Source organism: Nelumbo lutea, chromosome 8, assembly GCF_056320005.1.
Source record: "Nelumbo lutea isolate HS-2025 chromosome 8, American lotus-T2T, whole genome shotgun sequence".
NCBI classification, from domain to species: Eukaryota; Viridiplantae; Streptophyta; class Magnoliopsida; order Proteales; family Nelumbonaceae; genus Nelumbo; species Nelumbo lutea.
Window position 1 is genome coordinate 5,064,842 of NC_142691.1, and position 18,005 is coordinate 5,082,846.

An 18,005-nucleotide genomic window follows, 5' to 3' on the forward strand; every position below is an offset into this window, starting at 1 on the left:
ACAAACAGTAGGAAGTTGGGGTTGTTCCCTGGAGTTATCCATTTCTGTGCTTTGTTCGACATTGCTAGGGGAAGCCATGAAAGTTGGATTGTTTCAAGGAAGAAGAAGGAATTAGAGAGAAAGGCCTTTTGAAGCATTTCCCACAGACGGCGCCAAATGATGTAGCGCGATCCGGGCACTCCTAGCTGACTGCTGACTAGCTCCTTACTGGCAACGAACGGCACCTGAGAAGATGAAAGGAAAGATTCCTGGGGATTTACCCAGTGGGAATACTCCGATGCTTAAGTTAGTACTATGTATAGGAAGTAAAGGGAAAAACGAAGGCTAAGAGTGGAGGTCGCGCTTTTTTCCTGTACTCGAAAGATTGGAGGTTTCAAGAAGAAGTTTCTCCTCTGCCCCGAGGGCTTTTATAGGGGCGCTCTTTGTGAGATCGGGCATAACCGCCACTGGGGCCCCTACCACAGCCGTTACCTGCCGGGGCTACGCAGGTGGCCGTTGTGACGTACTCCTTACCCGGGCGAGTGACACGTCCCCAAAGTGACAGGCACACCTCCGCCTACTGAGAGACGTGGGTGCAGACTAACGAAAGGATAGGGACTGCGCCGTTAGTAAGGGATATGGCACAGCCTAATTGGTACGGCCTGTCAGATAGAAGCTTCCTACGGAATGTTCGTGCGACTCACTTGCGAGCTACTTTGCAACGAGCTCATAATACTTTGGGAGTATCCTTAGTAGAATTAGTCCTCGGGATGACTTGTCTGCTTGGGAGCTCGGGCGAGCCGGTTTTCTTAGCTTGCGAGCTGAAGTTGCCTTGGAATATCCCTTTGAGGGTAGCTCGGGAACCCGGAGCTTGCGTCGTGGCGAGCTCCTCCTTTTGCGCGATATGATGTGGCGAGCTGCTTTATGGGCCCGTTACTTAGCTGTATTGGGCCGCAATGCTGAGCTGTCGCTTACGTCAGGTCAGTGTCCACGTGTCGCCGTTTCATAGATCGGGTCAAATCATCCTTCATCAGTATTGATTATACATAAATTTCCCCCCGGTTGCTAAGATTGGTTCAGCCCATGTTGTGGTTTCTCTTGCTGTGATGTATAATTGGCCCCTCTATCAGCTTGATATCAAGAATGCCTTCTTGCATGGCGATCTGCTTGAGGAGGTCTATATCGAACAACCATTGGGGTTTGTTGCTCAGGGGGAGGATGATAAGGTGTGCCAACTAATTAAGGCCATTTATGGGCTTAAACAATTTCCTCGAGAAATGATATTGTCATTATCGGAAATTATAAAATGGGCATTGACAGGTTGAAGACTTTTCTACATAAAAATTTTTAGACAAAGGACCTTGGTAAATTGAAGTATTTATTGGGGATAGAAGTAGAAAGGTCTAAGCATGGTATTAACTTGTGTCAGAGGAAATATGTTCTTGATTTGCTTGAAGAAACAGGTTTGTTAGGTGCTAAACCAGCTGAAACTATGGAAACAAACACTAAGTTGAGCAATGATATGGGTGAAATGTTTGAAGACCCTAGTAGATATCGGTGACTGGTAGGTAAACTAAACTACCTAACCAACAGTCATCCAGACATTTCATTCGTAGTTAGTGTGGTAAGTCAGTTTATGCAGAAACCTCTAGTTCCACATTGGAATGTGGTTCTAAGGATTGTGAGGTATTTAAAGGGGGCTCCTAGTTGTGGTTTGATATACATAAGAGGTGGAAACTTTGAAATAGAAGGATATACTGATGTTGATTGGGTCGGTTTTGTATCTAATAGGAGATCAACCACAGGCTATTGCACTTTACTTGGGGGTAATCTGGTGACATGGAAAAGCAAGAAGCAGACAGTGGTGGCAAGAAATAGTGCAAAGGCAGAATATAGAGCTATGACACATACTACTTATGAATTAGTTTGGCTAAGGAACCTTCTATAGGAGATGGGATACACTATTGATACTCTGATGAAGCTCTACTGCGACAATCAAGTTATAGTTCATATTTCCTTTAATCCAGTATTTCATGAGAGAACCAAGCACATAGAGGTTGACTGTCACTTTGTTAGGGAGAAGGTGTTGAGTGGAGTGATAGACACTGCATATGTCAACACACGGAACCAGTGTGCTGATTTGTTTACTAAATGATTGAGTCGGGGTAGAATGGACTACATATGTAACAAGCTGGGATTATATGATATATACTCTCCAGCTTGAGGGGGAGTATTAGTGTCGAGTATGTAGGGGTATTTCTATCTTTGTGCTTATGGTTAGGTGTTGATGTGTACGTTTATGTTAGATCTAATGTTCCTAACTTAAGTAGGGGCACATGTGACTTTTCCATAATATTTTAGTGATATAAAACAAATTTGGCCAAATGGGAGGGTTGACTTTTCTTTCATTCGAACCAGACCTTTTCCTCCTTGTCCTCTCTTCTACTCTCCTCCTTTCTCTCTTTCTCTCTTTCTCTCTTCTCTCTTTTCCTTGACTGTTATCAGTCTAACAGGCAGGCCGAACTCTAATAACTACCAATGAGGACATGATGTGGATTTTCTGTAATAGGTACCAGTGCTAAAAACAGATATGGAGCACTAGTACCAAACAGAAGATGTTATTATTCTAGGAAATGTCCCACCTGGCAGCAACGCTTCCAAACCAAAAAAAAAAGACAATTTTCTCATAAAATGGTGCTTCTAACCCACACATATACAACACCATTTTGTGAGAAAACAGTGGTGTATCTGCAACTAGGTTAATGTGGCCACTAATGCTTTGTTCTCAGTGGATCTAAACTCTACACAACCAAATAACCCATCTGATGCCCCCATCCCCTTTACCCTCCAACCCTAGTGGCAATGGGATTTGATCTCAGATATCTACTATAAATCTATAACAAATAAATAATCCTAGTCACTGGTCATTCTATGAGAATCTAAGGATTATAATTTCATAATGGAGCAAATTCTTTTTTTTAAATAATTTATAATATTCCTGTAATGTTAAGAAATTAAACGATAAAAAATTGTATTTTCTATTAGCACAATTCTAAAGAAAATAATATTTTTTCTCTTTTTAAAATTAAGGGAACATTGTTCGGCATAAAAATTGTATTCTTTGTTATGATTGCAATAAAATTGGGTCCCATAATTTGGTTGGAAAATTAATATGTTCCTAAGATAAGAAAATATATATAATATGTTATTGGTTGTGTAGTGCTTTAACTTTTTTTCTTCACAAGGCAAATCGAGGAATGAATTATTTAATTTTTTGTTTTAAAAACACGATTTCTTCTTATAGTTTCTCTTTTTTAATCAATTTTATCTGGTAGCTTGTTATCATGTTTTCTTAAAGCATATATGTTCATCAAATAGAGATTCTACAAATGGCCTGATGGATAACAATGCAATTATATTTTGTGACGGGGGGATTAATAAAAGATAGAGACATATGATTTTGTATGTCTCAATCAAGGGTGGAGCCAGGGGGTGGCAAATCTTACGACACCCATTTTAACCTTATCTATATGTTGGTTCCCTTATCTATATTTATTAACTTTTGACCCCCTATCTATATTTATTAGTTTTTGGCCTCCCTCAAAAGAAAATCCTAACTCCATCCCTGGTCTCAGTTGTAATCAAAAGTTTCTGACCGCCCTAAGTGGTATTTTTTATGTACAAGTTGGGATGCTTGAAGCAGAGCTTATGGCTGTTTAATTGAAAATTTCTCGTTTGTCTTCTGATTCACTAGATGTTGTTACAACACTTAAGGAAGAAGATTCAAACTTAGCAATCTGATTACTCTGTTGTTTGTTATCTTTAATTAAATTAAGGCATCAAGTAGCTTGAGCTTAAGTATAGCCCAGTCCAATCTAATTCAAACTCATTTAACATCCAAAGACATTTATACATGCATATTATATATTCATATTATTATATACACCATAATGTGTATTTACAAAATTTATATATTTATGTGCATGCCCCACCAAAATAATGATTGATTCATTGGAAGTGCATGAACCAGAGTTTTATTGTGGGAATTTCCAATAAAATATGGTTTTCAAAACCATATCGGAAAAATCAAGAATTGGTCTATTTTACCCTAGAGTTGTTATTTCGCCAAAAACCATTGATTTGGTTAGCAAATCGCTGACCCGGCGGTCGAACCATTCAAATCATCCAATGGGTTTGGCTGGTTTTTATTTTTATTTTGTTAGAACAGGCTATCTATTCGGTTCGAACGATCAAACGGTTTGACCCAAAATTTAGACCCTTGACCAGTTCGTTGTCCAATTCAGTTTTACAAACCTTGCAAAAGAGAAACCAGAGCACTAAAATGACTAAATACAAAAAACAAGTGACAAAAGCAGAAGTCGGAAAAATGATAAACTTTACAAACTTTTTGACTGAGCAAGACTACATAATCTTTCTTTTCTAAAATTTTTAGGCAGTGTTTTGTTTTTTAAAAAAAGGTCAAATTTTGTATTGTTTTTGCTGACATGGCAATTGTTTTTATTTTAAAAAACAAAGCCAACCATGTTGTCCAATTCCCACTTAGGGGTCATTCTTTTTTCGGAATTTGAGAGGGGGGGAAAGTTGGTCAATGGGATTTTGGTTCCCATTGACCAAGAATCCCATGTTCTCTTTTCATCTTTATGTGGGGACTAGGGAAAGTTTATTTTCTTGGGTACCACTTACCCGAGTAAGTGATACCTATCTCCTAGGTGGGTAAATAATTTTCTCACCTAGGGGGAAAATTGTCAATCCTTGAATGGGACAAAAACGCCCCTTTTAATAATGGAATTTTATGGATAAAATGGTCATTGTCTTATTTACATGAGAAATAAAAGAACATGGGTAAATGCACTTACCCAGGTAAGTGTTTCCCAGGAAAAACTTACCCAGGTAACTGCATTTACCCGGATAAGTAAGTTATCGAAAAGCGAACAAGGCCTTAATATGAGAGTGTTTGGTTCTGTGCCGTGGACATTTATTCAATAAACATTGCCATATAGGCACCACTTCAGCATTTTCTCTCTCTGTATGCATCGAAATTATAAAAGTGAACTTTGGTTTTTGTGCATGCTAACCATTTGTGGAAGTTATTTTTTAAAGCTTCCACAAATGGTATGATGTATTTTTACTATTACACTAATATGGAATCTAGTGGCGCCTATTTGTCATAAATGGTTGTAATTATTACATCTCTCGATTTTACCAGCAAATAAAGTACAAATGTTTATTCAATAAATGTAAACGGAACCAAACACATTGTTGAGTTTCAACAATTTTCCCCCAGGAATGATAGATAATCAGGTCGGAATCTGATTTTTGAGCATCTGACTTTCAACAAATCCTTTAGAAGTAAAGGGTGAACAACATAGTCTCTTTCCTTGTTTATATGGATAAGTGTTGCTTCCAGCACCATACCTAATTTAATGATACATTTAATTGTAAAACACATTGTTTTCAAAACCGGAATGGATCGGACGGTCGGACGGGAAAACCGGGACCAGTTCTATTTTACACTAAAACTGTTATTTCGCTAAAAATCGTTGATTTGATTAGCAAACTGCTGACCCAGGTGGTCAAACCGTTCGAACCATTCAATGATTTTGACCATTTTGTATGTTTTATTTTTTATTTTTTGTTAGAGTAGGCTGTCCATTCAGTTCGAACGATTGGACCATTCAACCAAGGAACCGAACCCTAACCGATTCAATTTTAAAAAAATTATAAAACAAGTCATCGTTTTTAAGCACTTATTTTATTAGGTTGGAACCACATCAATGAGCATTTTTTGTGTGTTTAGGAAAAATAAGTCGAATAAGTGCTTATTCCAATTAGCCATTTTGAAGAACTCAGACTTTTAGGCTTATTTAAGCGCTTTTCGAAAAAATGATTATCGTGTTTTTGTCCATCTTGACCTGCCACGTAGTTTTCAAAATGCATATACAGATATACCATCCCCAAAGAAATGCTTTTTCGACCAAACAATCATAAATACTTATTAAGATAAATAAATACTTGTCCAATAAGCACGTACTTATCCAATAAGTACATCAAAACCAGGGCTAAGTGATAAGTTTGACCATTTATGCAATCTCTAACCCATTAGAGATCGGATCTTTTCCTCACATAGGGCGCTTCACACACACATCCAACCATGTATTGAGAACATTTCCCATATTTTTAAATTATTATTCAGGAGATGTTCCCAATGCACGATAGATGTGCATGTAAGGTGCCCAAGTGTGAAGTAAAGATCCCATTCCAATCCATTGACAATCACTCTCTAAAACCAATCGATACCATCCTTTTCTTAAGTCACATTTTTACTGCCATTGCTTCAGCTTTTTGGTCCAAAAAACCATATTCACCTGCTTACACCCTATTTGTTTCAAATAACATGCCAAAGTTGGGACCTCACTGCTATAGTGTTGAAAAATAAAATGTTTTTTTCACTATAAGAGAAAGACCTTGGCCACTAGACCTTTTCATGGCCGTGTTCAGGCTTGACTTTTTGTCAAAATTTGAATAAACCCAGTCGGAATTGAAAAGGCACCAGCCTCAGAAACAAGTAAGCAAGCTCTAGCTCTCAGATTGTGATTTTTAGCTCGCAGTCTACTATGAGTACTAACTTAGCCATCGGAGTGACCTCACCAGGTTAGCCACCTCGGGTTCTTTGACATTTAGTTCCTTGCAGGTCTCTAAAGAGCAACGAAGCTCAACAATCCATCTCGACACCTTACAGGCAGAGACCTTGACGCTACAACAAGACCTAGTCGCCTCTTCGGCATGGATAGACTTGTTCATGGGCCAGGTGGCTCGATGGGCCGGCCCGACCCGACCCCCGGACGGGCTTGAACAGGATTTTTGGCCCGCGGTCTTAACCTTGGGCCAAAAAGCCTGGCAAGCATAAAATTCAAGCCGGGCTCGGACTTTGCCAAAATAGCTCGGCCCAAGCTCGTCCCGGCCCGACCTATAGTTAAACCTAAGTAAAAACCCTATGTGATGTCCATTTGAAAAAAAAAAATTGATTTGAGAAGGTTGTTGATTCACTTATAGGCCCATTGTTCATTTAAATAGGGGAAAAAACACATGAATTAAAATAGATAATGTCTATTTGAATAGGGAAAATTTTGATTTTCTTTTATTAGGTCGGACTTCGGGCTTTTTATTAGGGTCGGGCTCGGGCCCAAGTTCTAGGTCCGTTGGTCAGGCCGGGCTTGGGCTCGGGCCTATTATTTTTCTGTTAATGAACACTAAAAGCCCAGTCCGGCCCGACCCATGAACAGGTCTAGGCATGGACAAAGTTCAGGAGTGGACTACGGGTCCCTCTCAAAGCCTAAGGGCCAATACTGCTGAAAGACCCAGTCACCTCTTCGGCATGGGCAAAGTTTAGGAGTGGACTATGGGTCCCTCCCATAGCCTAAGGGCCAATGCTGCTGAAAGACCTAGTCGCCTCTTTGGCATGGGCAAAAGTTCAAGAGTGGACTATGGGTCCCTCCCAAAGCCTAAAGGCCAATACTACTGAAAGAACCAGTTGCCTCTTTGGCATGAGAAAAAGTTCAAGAGTGGACTACGGGTCCCTCCCAAAGCCTAAGGGCCAATATTGCTGAAAGACCCAATCGCCTCTTCAGCCTGGGCAAAAGTTCAAGAGTGGACTACGGGTCCCTCCCAAAGCCTAAGGTCCAATACTGCTGAAAGACACAGTCTTCTCTTCGGCATGGGCAAAAATTCAGGAGTGAACTACGAGTTGCTCCCCAAAGCCTAAGGGCCACAATACTGTTGTTTAAGACCCAGTCGCCTCTACAGCATGGGCAACACTACTGCTTAAGACCTAGTCGCCTCTACGGCATGGGCAACACTACTGCACAAGAGTCAACCGCCTCATTGGCATGGATGAAGTCAACAAGAGTGGACTATAAGTCGCTCCCAGAGCCTAAGGGCTAAAGTACTGAACTGGCAAAGACCTCAGCACCTTACGGGCAGCTCTCTTCCAAGCAGCTCCCAAAGCCTAAAGAAACTGAATCAACGCCCACGAGCTCATTGAATTATGGGCCAAAAGGAGAAATCTACTTCCTTCGCCAAGTTACTTTCAACTCGGGAGTGGGAGGCAACTGATGAGGGCGGATTTGGTCCTCCAATGACATTATGACACCTAGCAGCCTCTTGACAACTAAATGCAACCTCTTGACAACTAAGTGCAACCTCTTAACAACCGGGCAGCCTGCCACAGGCAGCTCACCTTCATGTAGCTTGGCACCTTAGAAACAACTAGGTGACACTTAGACAACAACTTGCCTTTGTTAAGTTGATGGTGTCCCACAGGCGCGACCTGGCAGCCTAGCCCTAACGCGACCTGGCCCCTAGCACGAGCTGGCAGCTTGACCCTAGCACAAGCTGGCGGCCTGACACAGGCGCTAACTTGACAACCTTGAGGAGCTCACCATCGTACCCCGCATTTTACGAGATTGTGACTTGTAACGGCTATATTAGCTCACCAACTCCCCGTTCTGACGGGAAGGGACAATATTACCATTTGACAACATTTCATCGACCTAACACGCAACAAGTCCCATCATAGCTGGAATCCAGTAATTACTCCACCTAACCCACGAGGACTCCAGTATATAATGACCTCACCCCCCAGGGGCAAAAGGAGGGAAATGCTAAGATGCTAAGAGGCTAAGATGTAAAAAGGGATGGCCTCTGAAAGAGCAACAAAGCTCGTCAAGGTAGCTCACCTCAAAGCAGCTCATCAAGGCAACTCAGCACCAGGCAGTTCGCCACTAAGTAGCTCGCCACCAGGGAACTTCAGTTCAGCCTCAGAGTCACCAACCACATGGGAGTAGATGAAATGACGAGGTACTTAGCCAAAAAATTGATACATGACCGGAAAATGGTAACATCACTTGTGAACCAAGACCATTTAATTTTATACATCTTTACTCCATAGGCTGTGTTTGGTTGCAAGTGCAAATTCACTTGCACCGATGCAAAATTATTGTAGTGCAAATGATTTGGTAGCAAGTTTTGGTTTATTTTATTTGTTTTAAATTTTATCTTATTTTGTTTGATTACATTAAAACTGAAGTAAAAAATATATAAATCAGAATAAAATAAAATCTAAAACAAAATTAAAATAAAATTTGCATTTTTTTTTCATTTGCACTCCCATACATTTTGTATTACTACAAATAAAATTGCACTGCAACCAAATACTAGATTAAGATGGAAGTATATAAATCTAAATGTATTCGTCATATTTTTATATTTCTATCTTTACTTGTGACATACTGAACATGCCATATTGGGTCAACGGTTCAACAAGATGGATCATTGACCGAGTCAAGGGATTTTTGTAAAATAGCGTGTTGAAGGTTGATCCGAACCGGTACTCTGACCAGATTATTAAAACATCGGTCTGACCAATCGGTTCAACAGCGAGTCGGAAAAAAATATGATTACGGTGTATGGCGCTAAAAAAAGTGGGATGTGCCCTAATCACTAAGTAAATAATCAGACGGTAATTAACAAATTTATAAGCAAGGAACAGGTATTTCATTATTTCACTCAAAAAATGTGAGGTGCCCAGCAACACTACGCGTCGTTTAAATTTTGGAACAGAGTTTGTACCCAAAAAAAAAAATTGGAACAGAGTCGCTGTTTGTGTTGTTGAATAACAAATAAATAAAAATTATTAAACAGAAGGCATTTTCTATGATGCCGGCATGGCGAGGCACCAAATAGCCAAAAGAACTTTGGCCAATCGCTCGGCCATCACAATTCACAACCCTACCTGAATTTTGATTAATAGCAGTTGAATAATACCGGTTGATTGGCCAACAATTTTAAGTTATTGTACATTTTCGGTATCATAGACGAAATAAAATATCTTTCAATTTCATCAAGTCGAGGTTAAGATTTTCACGAAATCCGTTGTTTCTTTTCTTTTTCCCTCTTTCTTCATTTCTCCTGTCTTCAATTGCCTGTCTACGCCATACGCAGAGAGGCGAAGAGATTTTCGTTGGTCTCTTAAGAGGAGATGGCTTGGAGGCACCTTCTCACGCAGGTCAGTTCAATTTTCTTGTTAAGTCCGAATTAAAAGATTTATGAGTTGTTTTCTTTTTGTTTCCACTTCTCATTTGTTTGATGGGTTCTTTGACAGTGAATCTCAGAATCCTCTTCTCTTATTTTTTTATTTCATCTTCTCATCAATGTTTCAAGAACCCTAGTTTTGACATCTGTAAGTGTTTTTTGTTTTTTTTTTTTTTCCTATAAACCTATTTTGCTTTCCTTTCTTTCTTATTCAAATCGATACCTTATGGGTTTTCAGTCAAGGGAAAGTCGCAGCGTTTGTGTTGGGACGTAATATGTAACATTATCAGTTTGAATGGGGTGTTAGTGATTTTTCTATTTGATTCCCTGGCTGTGTACTTAGTGCTTAGTTTGATGCCGTGGTGATGTTTATTGGCTGTTCTCGATCAAGAAATGTGTGTTGCTGGTTCCTTTTCAATAGGCCCATCTGTTTGTTCTCTTTCACATGAGCATGGTAAATGAGCTATAGATAAAACATCCCTGGATAGAAAGTATGCTTATTGCCGAGAGTTTCACCCAAATCCAATGTTAGGGAGCATTAAAAATGTGAGGGAGATCCGGGGGCAGTGTGAGTTCAATTCCACTTTTACAATTACGAATAAACTTGTGAGGAAAATTGATTTTGAAAACCACGTCAGTATCTAGATTCCAGACACTTTCATGAACCAGTTTATGTTTCTGTATTTATTCTATTCATCTATTGTAATCCTGAACCGGTTACTGAAACAGGTTTCCAGGCAGCAACCAGAGTTGCAGCAATTCAGTTATCTCTATGCTAGACATAATCCCCTTGTACAGAAGCTTACTGGTGCTGGAGGTATGTTTATGTGGTGGGAAATTATTTGCGTTGCCATGCATTTTTTGTTTTAATTTTTAATCTCTTTGAAGGTAATGATTTTGTATATACCACTGCTTCTATCTGTTATTCTTCTTTCACAAATTGGAAGCATCCATATTCACTTCACTGAACTACCTTTGTTCAGAATGTGTTCAATTTTAATTTCTTGTATCATGTTAAATGCTTTCAACTGGCACATCTTTTACTCATAAGTTTCAGATGGACTGAAGTTATTCTTCACTCATTTTATGCATTTTTTTGCTACAACGTAGGTAATACCTCTAGTTGTGACTTCTTTTTATAAAGAAAGATGACAGGATTATAGTGTTAGAATCTAGAAGATGATTATGTAAATTGATGTTACAAAGTGTATGGATATGACCCCTCCAAAAAGTAAAAAGAAAACTGAATAAAGATACCTTTTGAGAAAAAAAGACCCATTGATGCCTGATCTAGGAAGTCTGTCCACAATAGAGTTTACCTTCCTGGTAAGAGTTGAGAGTCTTGGGTTCATTTTCTAAGTGCAGAGTCTATAATCAATCCCATCATCTAGACCAAAACATAAGCGATTTTTTTTTTTTTTTTTGAGAAAATGATAGCTTTCATTAAAAAACAGAGGATGTACAAAACACCAGCCGGAACAAACCAAAACCCAAAAAATGAAATTACCAAGGATGTACAAAGGCATTGAGGATTCACTATGCAAAAAATTCCTCTCCACTCCAGGATTAGCTAAATAGTTGGCCATTCTATTCAGCTTCCTAGTAATCCATCTAAAATGACAAAAACAGAGGGATTTCATAAAGAAGAAGCTGAATCTCCAAGGTCCATCTTTTAAATCCTTCATCCAATCTGATGACCATTTTAGAATCTCCTTCCACCACCAAATCAGTGAGATTCAAATTAACTGCAGCTCTCAAACCCACAAGCAAGGCACAAATTTCTGCTTTTGCTGAGTCTATTATACGAATTGGCCCACTAAACGCCCAAAGCAGTTCACCATTAGTTTTAATAATTTTACACCCAATCCCAGCCTGGCCCTTGTGGCTCAATACTATTCTGCAGCTGCCATCAAATTGAAGAATGATGTCCACTAGAGGTCTGGGAGAAAGGCTGGGGGGACTAGAGGGCACGGAGCAAGAGGAGTTTAGAACCTGCCATTGATTTCTGTCCAAGTCTCCAAAAGAAATGTCTCTAAACCAGTGATTTAAAAGGCGTGCCTAGGCGCATAGGTGATGCACATTTTAGGGTAGGCGCCTCACCCAGGTCCTAGGCGCAACCCTTTCAAAAGGCGCACACCTGGTGCACCTTGTGCCTTAGCCCAGGTATGCGCCTTTCGAAGCTTTGAGAACCCCCTATTTGTTAATGTTTTTCATTCATTAATCCTAATAAATATCTTCTTAAAAAGCAATTTAAACTATAAAATCGTTATTTTTTTGTGTGGGAACTAAGAATTTAAGACCTAAGGTGGACTTGTTTGGGCTTGCCTCGAGGGGCGTGGCGCAAAGGCGGCTCGTAGAATCAGGAACGTAATATGTTTTACATCACATTGGCTACTTGAAGTAATGCAATTGAGAAAAAAAGAGATTGTGGGTTTTGTATGCCTGACTTTATTTTTAAATTTTCATTTGAATATGCTTTACATGTTATATTTATGTATTTTAATTTTAGATAGTAGGTTTTTTAAAGCATTTATTTTAAAATTTAAGTTTATTTTTTTATTGATATTATGTTCAATAATCTTTTGATTTTTTACCTTTTTCTAACACTGTTCTAAACAACTTGTGATCTTTCAACCAGCCATTGATTAGGAAAATGATTCTCGCTTTCAAGTCTTCCAAGGGAGAGCATTTCCCTTCAAAAGCTCTTTTACTTCTCTCCTCCTAGATGCTCTAGATTACAGCATGAGCCACCACCTTCCCAAACAATCTATCTCTATTTCCCAACCTACAACCCGGCCTTGTTTGAGAAAATCTCCAACTTCAAGAGGTGGAGCCCAGGAGAAAGAGCTATTACAGAAGAGGTTGAGGAAAAATTGCCAAAGGCTATGATCTACATCTACTTCACAATTGATAAGAAGATGACCACGAGATTCTCCTTCCTTTAGGCATAATAAACACATGTGAGGAGCCAAATATAGATGACCTATTCTCTTCCTTAAGATTTTGTCAAAAGTATTTATGTTGCCTCTAACTGCCTCCCATATAAAGAAGCAAGCTCTAGGGGGAGCCATGGAGGGCCAAATTCTCTTAAAAGGAAAAGAGGAGTTAATGGACCCTACCACCGACCTTATATAAAAGGTTGTTAAGAAGCTCTGGGACAATAAAGACACCGAAGAGAGAGGAAAGGAGGGAGGAGATGGGTTGAGATTCAGTGTTAATTAGAGATCTACAAATGTTGAAATTGAAGGAGAGGCCTTGTTCTCCTCTAGAGATGATTGATGAGACGAGGGCATCCTTATCTTGGGAGAGTCTAAAGAGGTCGGGGAAAGAGAGACAAAGGGGTTGTTGTCCTAGCCAAAGGTCTCTAGAATTTTATGCAATTACCGTTTCCTACAATATATCTCAAGAAGGGCACAAAAAGATCAAAGTGTGAGACAATACCTTTCCAAGGGCTGAAGGTGGAGGCTCTATTAAGAGATAAGTTGCTATCCTAGCCATTTCTATTCCTTCAATATTTACTCCAAATGACATAAGCCCAAAGACTATCATGCTTCAGAGGGAATCTCCACAACCAATTACCCAAAAAACAATATTTCTCTCCAAAAAGTGCCCCAAACCCAATCCTCCCTTTGGCTTTAGCTTGCACACCTCTTGCTAATTAATTAAATGGTCTCTCTTGTCACCTCCACCATCCCAGAGGAAGTCTTGTTGCGTTTTTTCAATTTAATTCTTGACTTTAATCGAAATCTTAAAGACAAACAAAAAGTGGGTACCAATGATTTAAAAGGTGTGCCTAGGCACACAGGCGCCTCGCCCAGGTCTGCATTCGGGGCCCGGCCACTAGGTTCAAAAAAAGCAAAAAATGTACAATTTTCAAATTGCTAATGTTGTTCATTCATTCATCTTAATAAAATATCTTCTTAAAAGGCAATTAAAATTATAAAATCATTATTTTTTGTGTGAGAATTAAGAATTTAAGACCCTGACATGGACTTGTTTGGGCTCGCCTCAAGGGGCGTGGCACAAAGGCGACTCTTAGAATCAGGAATGTAATATGTTTTACATCACATTAGCTACTTAAAGTAATGCAATTGAGGAGAAAAAGAGATTGTGGGTATTTACATGCTTGAAAATGTTTTATATGTTTGATTTTATTTTTAAATTTTCATTTGAATATGCTTTACATGTTATGTTTATGTAGTTTAATTTTAGATAATAGGTATTTTTAACCATTAATTTTAAAATTTAAGTTTGTATTTCTTATTAATATTATGTTTAATATTTTTTTTTGCATTTTTGGATTTTTTTTCCAAATTTTTAGCTTTTTTATTTTTATTTTTGCGCCTTGCTTCAAAAAGGTGCGCACCTCGCCTTCGGTGCAAATTGGCCCTTGCGCTTTTAAAACACTGGTGGGAAGGCAAATTTGACAAGGTTGCCTTAATGAGTGTAAGCCTACCTTCTTTGGAAGGATAATTTATCTTCCACGCATCCGGTCTTCTTTCACATTTCTCAAGGTCAGGATACCAAAAACTACTGGATCTTGGATTTCCACCCAAAGGCAGCCCAAATACTTAATCGGCTAGCTCTCCACTTTGCAATCTAGAATGCTTCTGAACTCTTCCAACTTTTCTTGAGAAAGATGAAGCCCCACGATGCTGCTTTTGGCCATGTTACATTTAAGACCCATAACCTCCTCCAAGTATCATTGAGAAGATCCATTAAAAAGAATAGTGAACCAAGCTGACTTGATGCAACCTTATATCCATCTAATCCATCTATCACCAAAACCTTTTAGCCTCAACCAGATTATAGAATAGGGATGGATTCTTGAATCCATAATACATATACAACTAGATTTTACAATGCATGCTTTATGACCCTTACCAATTTAGTTGATTGATTATGATTCTATGAATCCCCAACTCATTGGTTAGTTGACCTATTAATTATTTTTGGTATTTTATCCTCAATGGTATAATCAGAATTTTAATGTTGTTCATATGCCTAGAATTTTTTTATCAATATGCCTGAAAATATTGAACTCATTGAAAAACATAGAAGTCACTGCTAGAGTTGAAAAAAAAAACTCTTATGTCTTATCAATAAGTCTGAAATCATTCAATAGTACAAAACATTATGCCCCAAGTTTTAGTTGAAAGTTAATCTCTTATTCTTCTCTCTGAACACAAAGGCATATGCTTGAGAAAGAGTCATACTTTCTCTAGAAAGGATGTGCTGTCTGACAATATCAAATTCAGGGTTTAGCCCAACCAAGAACTCGAAAACTTTATTCTTCTCTACCAATTTTTGATAGGTTGTTGCATCCTTAGTGCTCTCTCAAACAATAGTCTCTAAGTGGTCTATCTCTTGCCAAAGTGTCTTCAACATAGAGAAATACATAGCAAGAGGTCTATCTTTTTGTTTTGTATTAATCACCTGGTTCCTCAACTGATAGGCTTTGGCTACATTTTGTTTTTGGGAATAGGTCTCAGTTATACCATCACAAATCTCCTTTGCAGTATTAGCCTACAAAAAGCTTTTACCGATGTGAGGTAACATAGAAGTTCACAACCAAGACATCACCATGTAATTCTCTTGCACCCACTAGGAAGAATTTGTATCAGGCTTCTTTTCCTCCCCAGTAATGTACCCCAGTTTTCCATGAGCATCAGTAGCCATTTTGGCTGATTGTGCCCATTCTAAATAGTTTGTACCATTCAATTTAACTGTGGTAATAATCCCAGATCCCAAAGGATCACTAGCACTTCCTACACCTAGGCCTAAGTCACCTGCTGACTTCTGCTTAGCACTTCAACATATCAACTCAATCAGCTTAAAATAACAAAAGGATCAGGTGGAAACACTCCAAAATCAGATCGATCTCACAAAAAGAGAGTGCTTTTCAGGAAGAAGAAAACCCTACCTGGAGAGTAATCTCCCTTCCCAAATATTGAGAGAAGAAGGGGAACAGGGTTTTGATCTCTCCAGGAGGCTCAGAAAAGCTCAGAAACTGAATCGACCCCTATAAAAACTCCAAGATGTCTAGAAAGGTTTGAGCGCCCAACACCAGGCCAAAAACAAAGAGTTCAACTTGACTAGGACTCTTTCATGCATTCCATTTCTTCCTGATTTTGATGTCAAACCACAAATCACCTTCTTGATGACTGAAATCCACAAGAAAAATCCAAGAACTGGGCAATCTAAAGCAGATTAATCAGCGTTCTATTCCTTCATGCAGTCGACTGATCTAGGACTGCATGGATCAGCCATAAGGAAGCCTGATTAGGCTCTGATACCATGTAGAAATCTATAGAAAGAAGAGAAAGAGATGAAAAGTTTTGTGAGAGAAGAGAAGAAGAAGGGAAAGGATGGAGAAAGGAAGAGAAGGCAATCTAATACGGCCGCCCTCTTCCATTAGTATTTATACTTTTAAGTAAAAAATATGTACAATGACAGACATGCCCTTAATAGGGTGGCTGATGCAAACAACTTAAAAGAAACATAAAAAATCACTGTTCTAACAACTACTAAATAATGGGCTGTTGTTCCAACTTAGTAATTGAACAAATAATAAATAAAAAAGCCAAAAAACTGTAACTTCTTCAACAAAAATGTCTTTTTTTTGTTGGATAATTAAGTGACATAATTTGTAGTTTATGGTTTATAATTAGCATGTATCATGTAGGTGGTGTTTGTCATGACATCCTAAATGGATTTTTTCTTTATAAAAGGGCTTCTCCAGAACATAAGAAGCCAGAAGCTCAAATTTTTGGCTTCTTTTAAATGTGCCTTTTTAGCTATTTAGGGGTTAAAGAGTGCTTTTATGTTTTTTTTAATCAAACACCATTTCCATGTGCTTTTGGCTTCTAATAATCAATAAGCCGCGGAGGCACTTATTGGAAGCCATCCCGAACACAGTCATAATTACATAACATGTACATACTACATAAATACGTGTCTGTGTATAAAACACCGGGAAAAACCTGGCTGCTTTTTCATACTTAACTTACAAAGAGAGATCTATCTGCCCATTAACTTTGATAAATGGATTGATAATAGTGGGAGGACTGAACTGTGCCTAATTTCTTATTACCTTATACAGAAAATGGCACTGGTCAATTAGTTATGTCCTGATTTTTTAAGGCAATTTTCCCCATCCAAAACAATAATATTATTTCGATTCTCCTAGATGTTTTCCCCTGAAGTAAATTATACATTAAACAACATATTGTTTATTAGTTTAATAATTGATTCACCTTATAAATTTGTACTATTGTTTCTCTCAAAGTAAATTGCAAAGTAAATGCCAATTTTCCTAAGAATACATATAATTGGTTCTCTCTCATTAATAAAATTTAAGGTTTATTGATAAAAAAGACTCCATATAACTGGGATCATGTTGGGTAATGGCCCCTTTGAGATGAGTCAGTCTTGTAGCCTTGTTGCTATTTATCTTGTTTCCCGTTTTTGATAGGAAACACTAACTTTCATGATTTATTTGAAGTCTTTAAGGAATTCTCAAACACACATATTGTTGGACCTAGAGTTAATGCAACTTTCTTGGCCTTGATCCCATAAAAACTTGATGCTAGCCATCCAAAGGACTTTCGTCCCATTAGTTTGGTTACTAGTGTCTACATTCTACAAGATAATTGCAAAAGTCCTATTGTTGAGGAGAAAAGTAATATAAGGGGAGATTTCAATATTATCTGATTTCTAGACAAAATGAATGGGAGTAGGGGAAGGGTCACTATAAGCATGAGAAAATTCAATGAGTTCATAGAGGCTTTTGAACTAAAAGATTTTCCTCTTGGGCACTCTAGTTTTACTTTGTCTAACCTTCAGGCTAATCCAATTTGCTCTAAGCTTGATGGATTTTTAGTGTCTCAATATTGGGAAGAGCATTGGATAGACTT

General features: G+C 38.5%; 1 protein-coding gene across 4 annotated transcripts in view; it reads left to right on the forward strand.

Annotated features, from left to right (window-relative positions):
* Positions 1-9,562: 9,562 nt before the first annotated feature.
* FTSH4 (FTSH protease 4) overlaps positions 9,563-18,005 on the forward strand; it is a 37,837-nt gene continuing 29,394 nt past the window's right edge. For 2 of the 4 annotated variants that reach the window (XM_088958110.1, XM_088958111.1), the window contains exons 1-2: positions 9,698-10,063; positions 10,819-10,906. In XM_088958110.1, the coding sequence (XP_088814236.1) occupies positions 10,037-10,063; positions 10,819-10,906 (115 nt within the window). In that variant the 5' untranslated portion in view covers positions 9,698-10,036. Of the gene's footprint in view, positions 10,064-10,818; positions 10,907-18,005 lie in introns of all 4 variants that reach the window. The other 2 variants (XM_088958112.1, XM_088958109.1) reach the window with 2 other exon arrangements.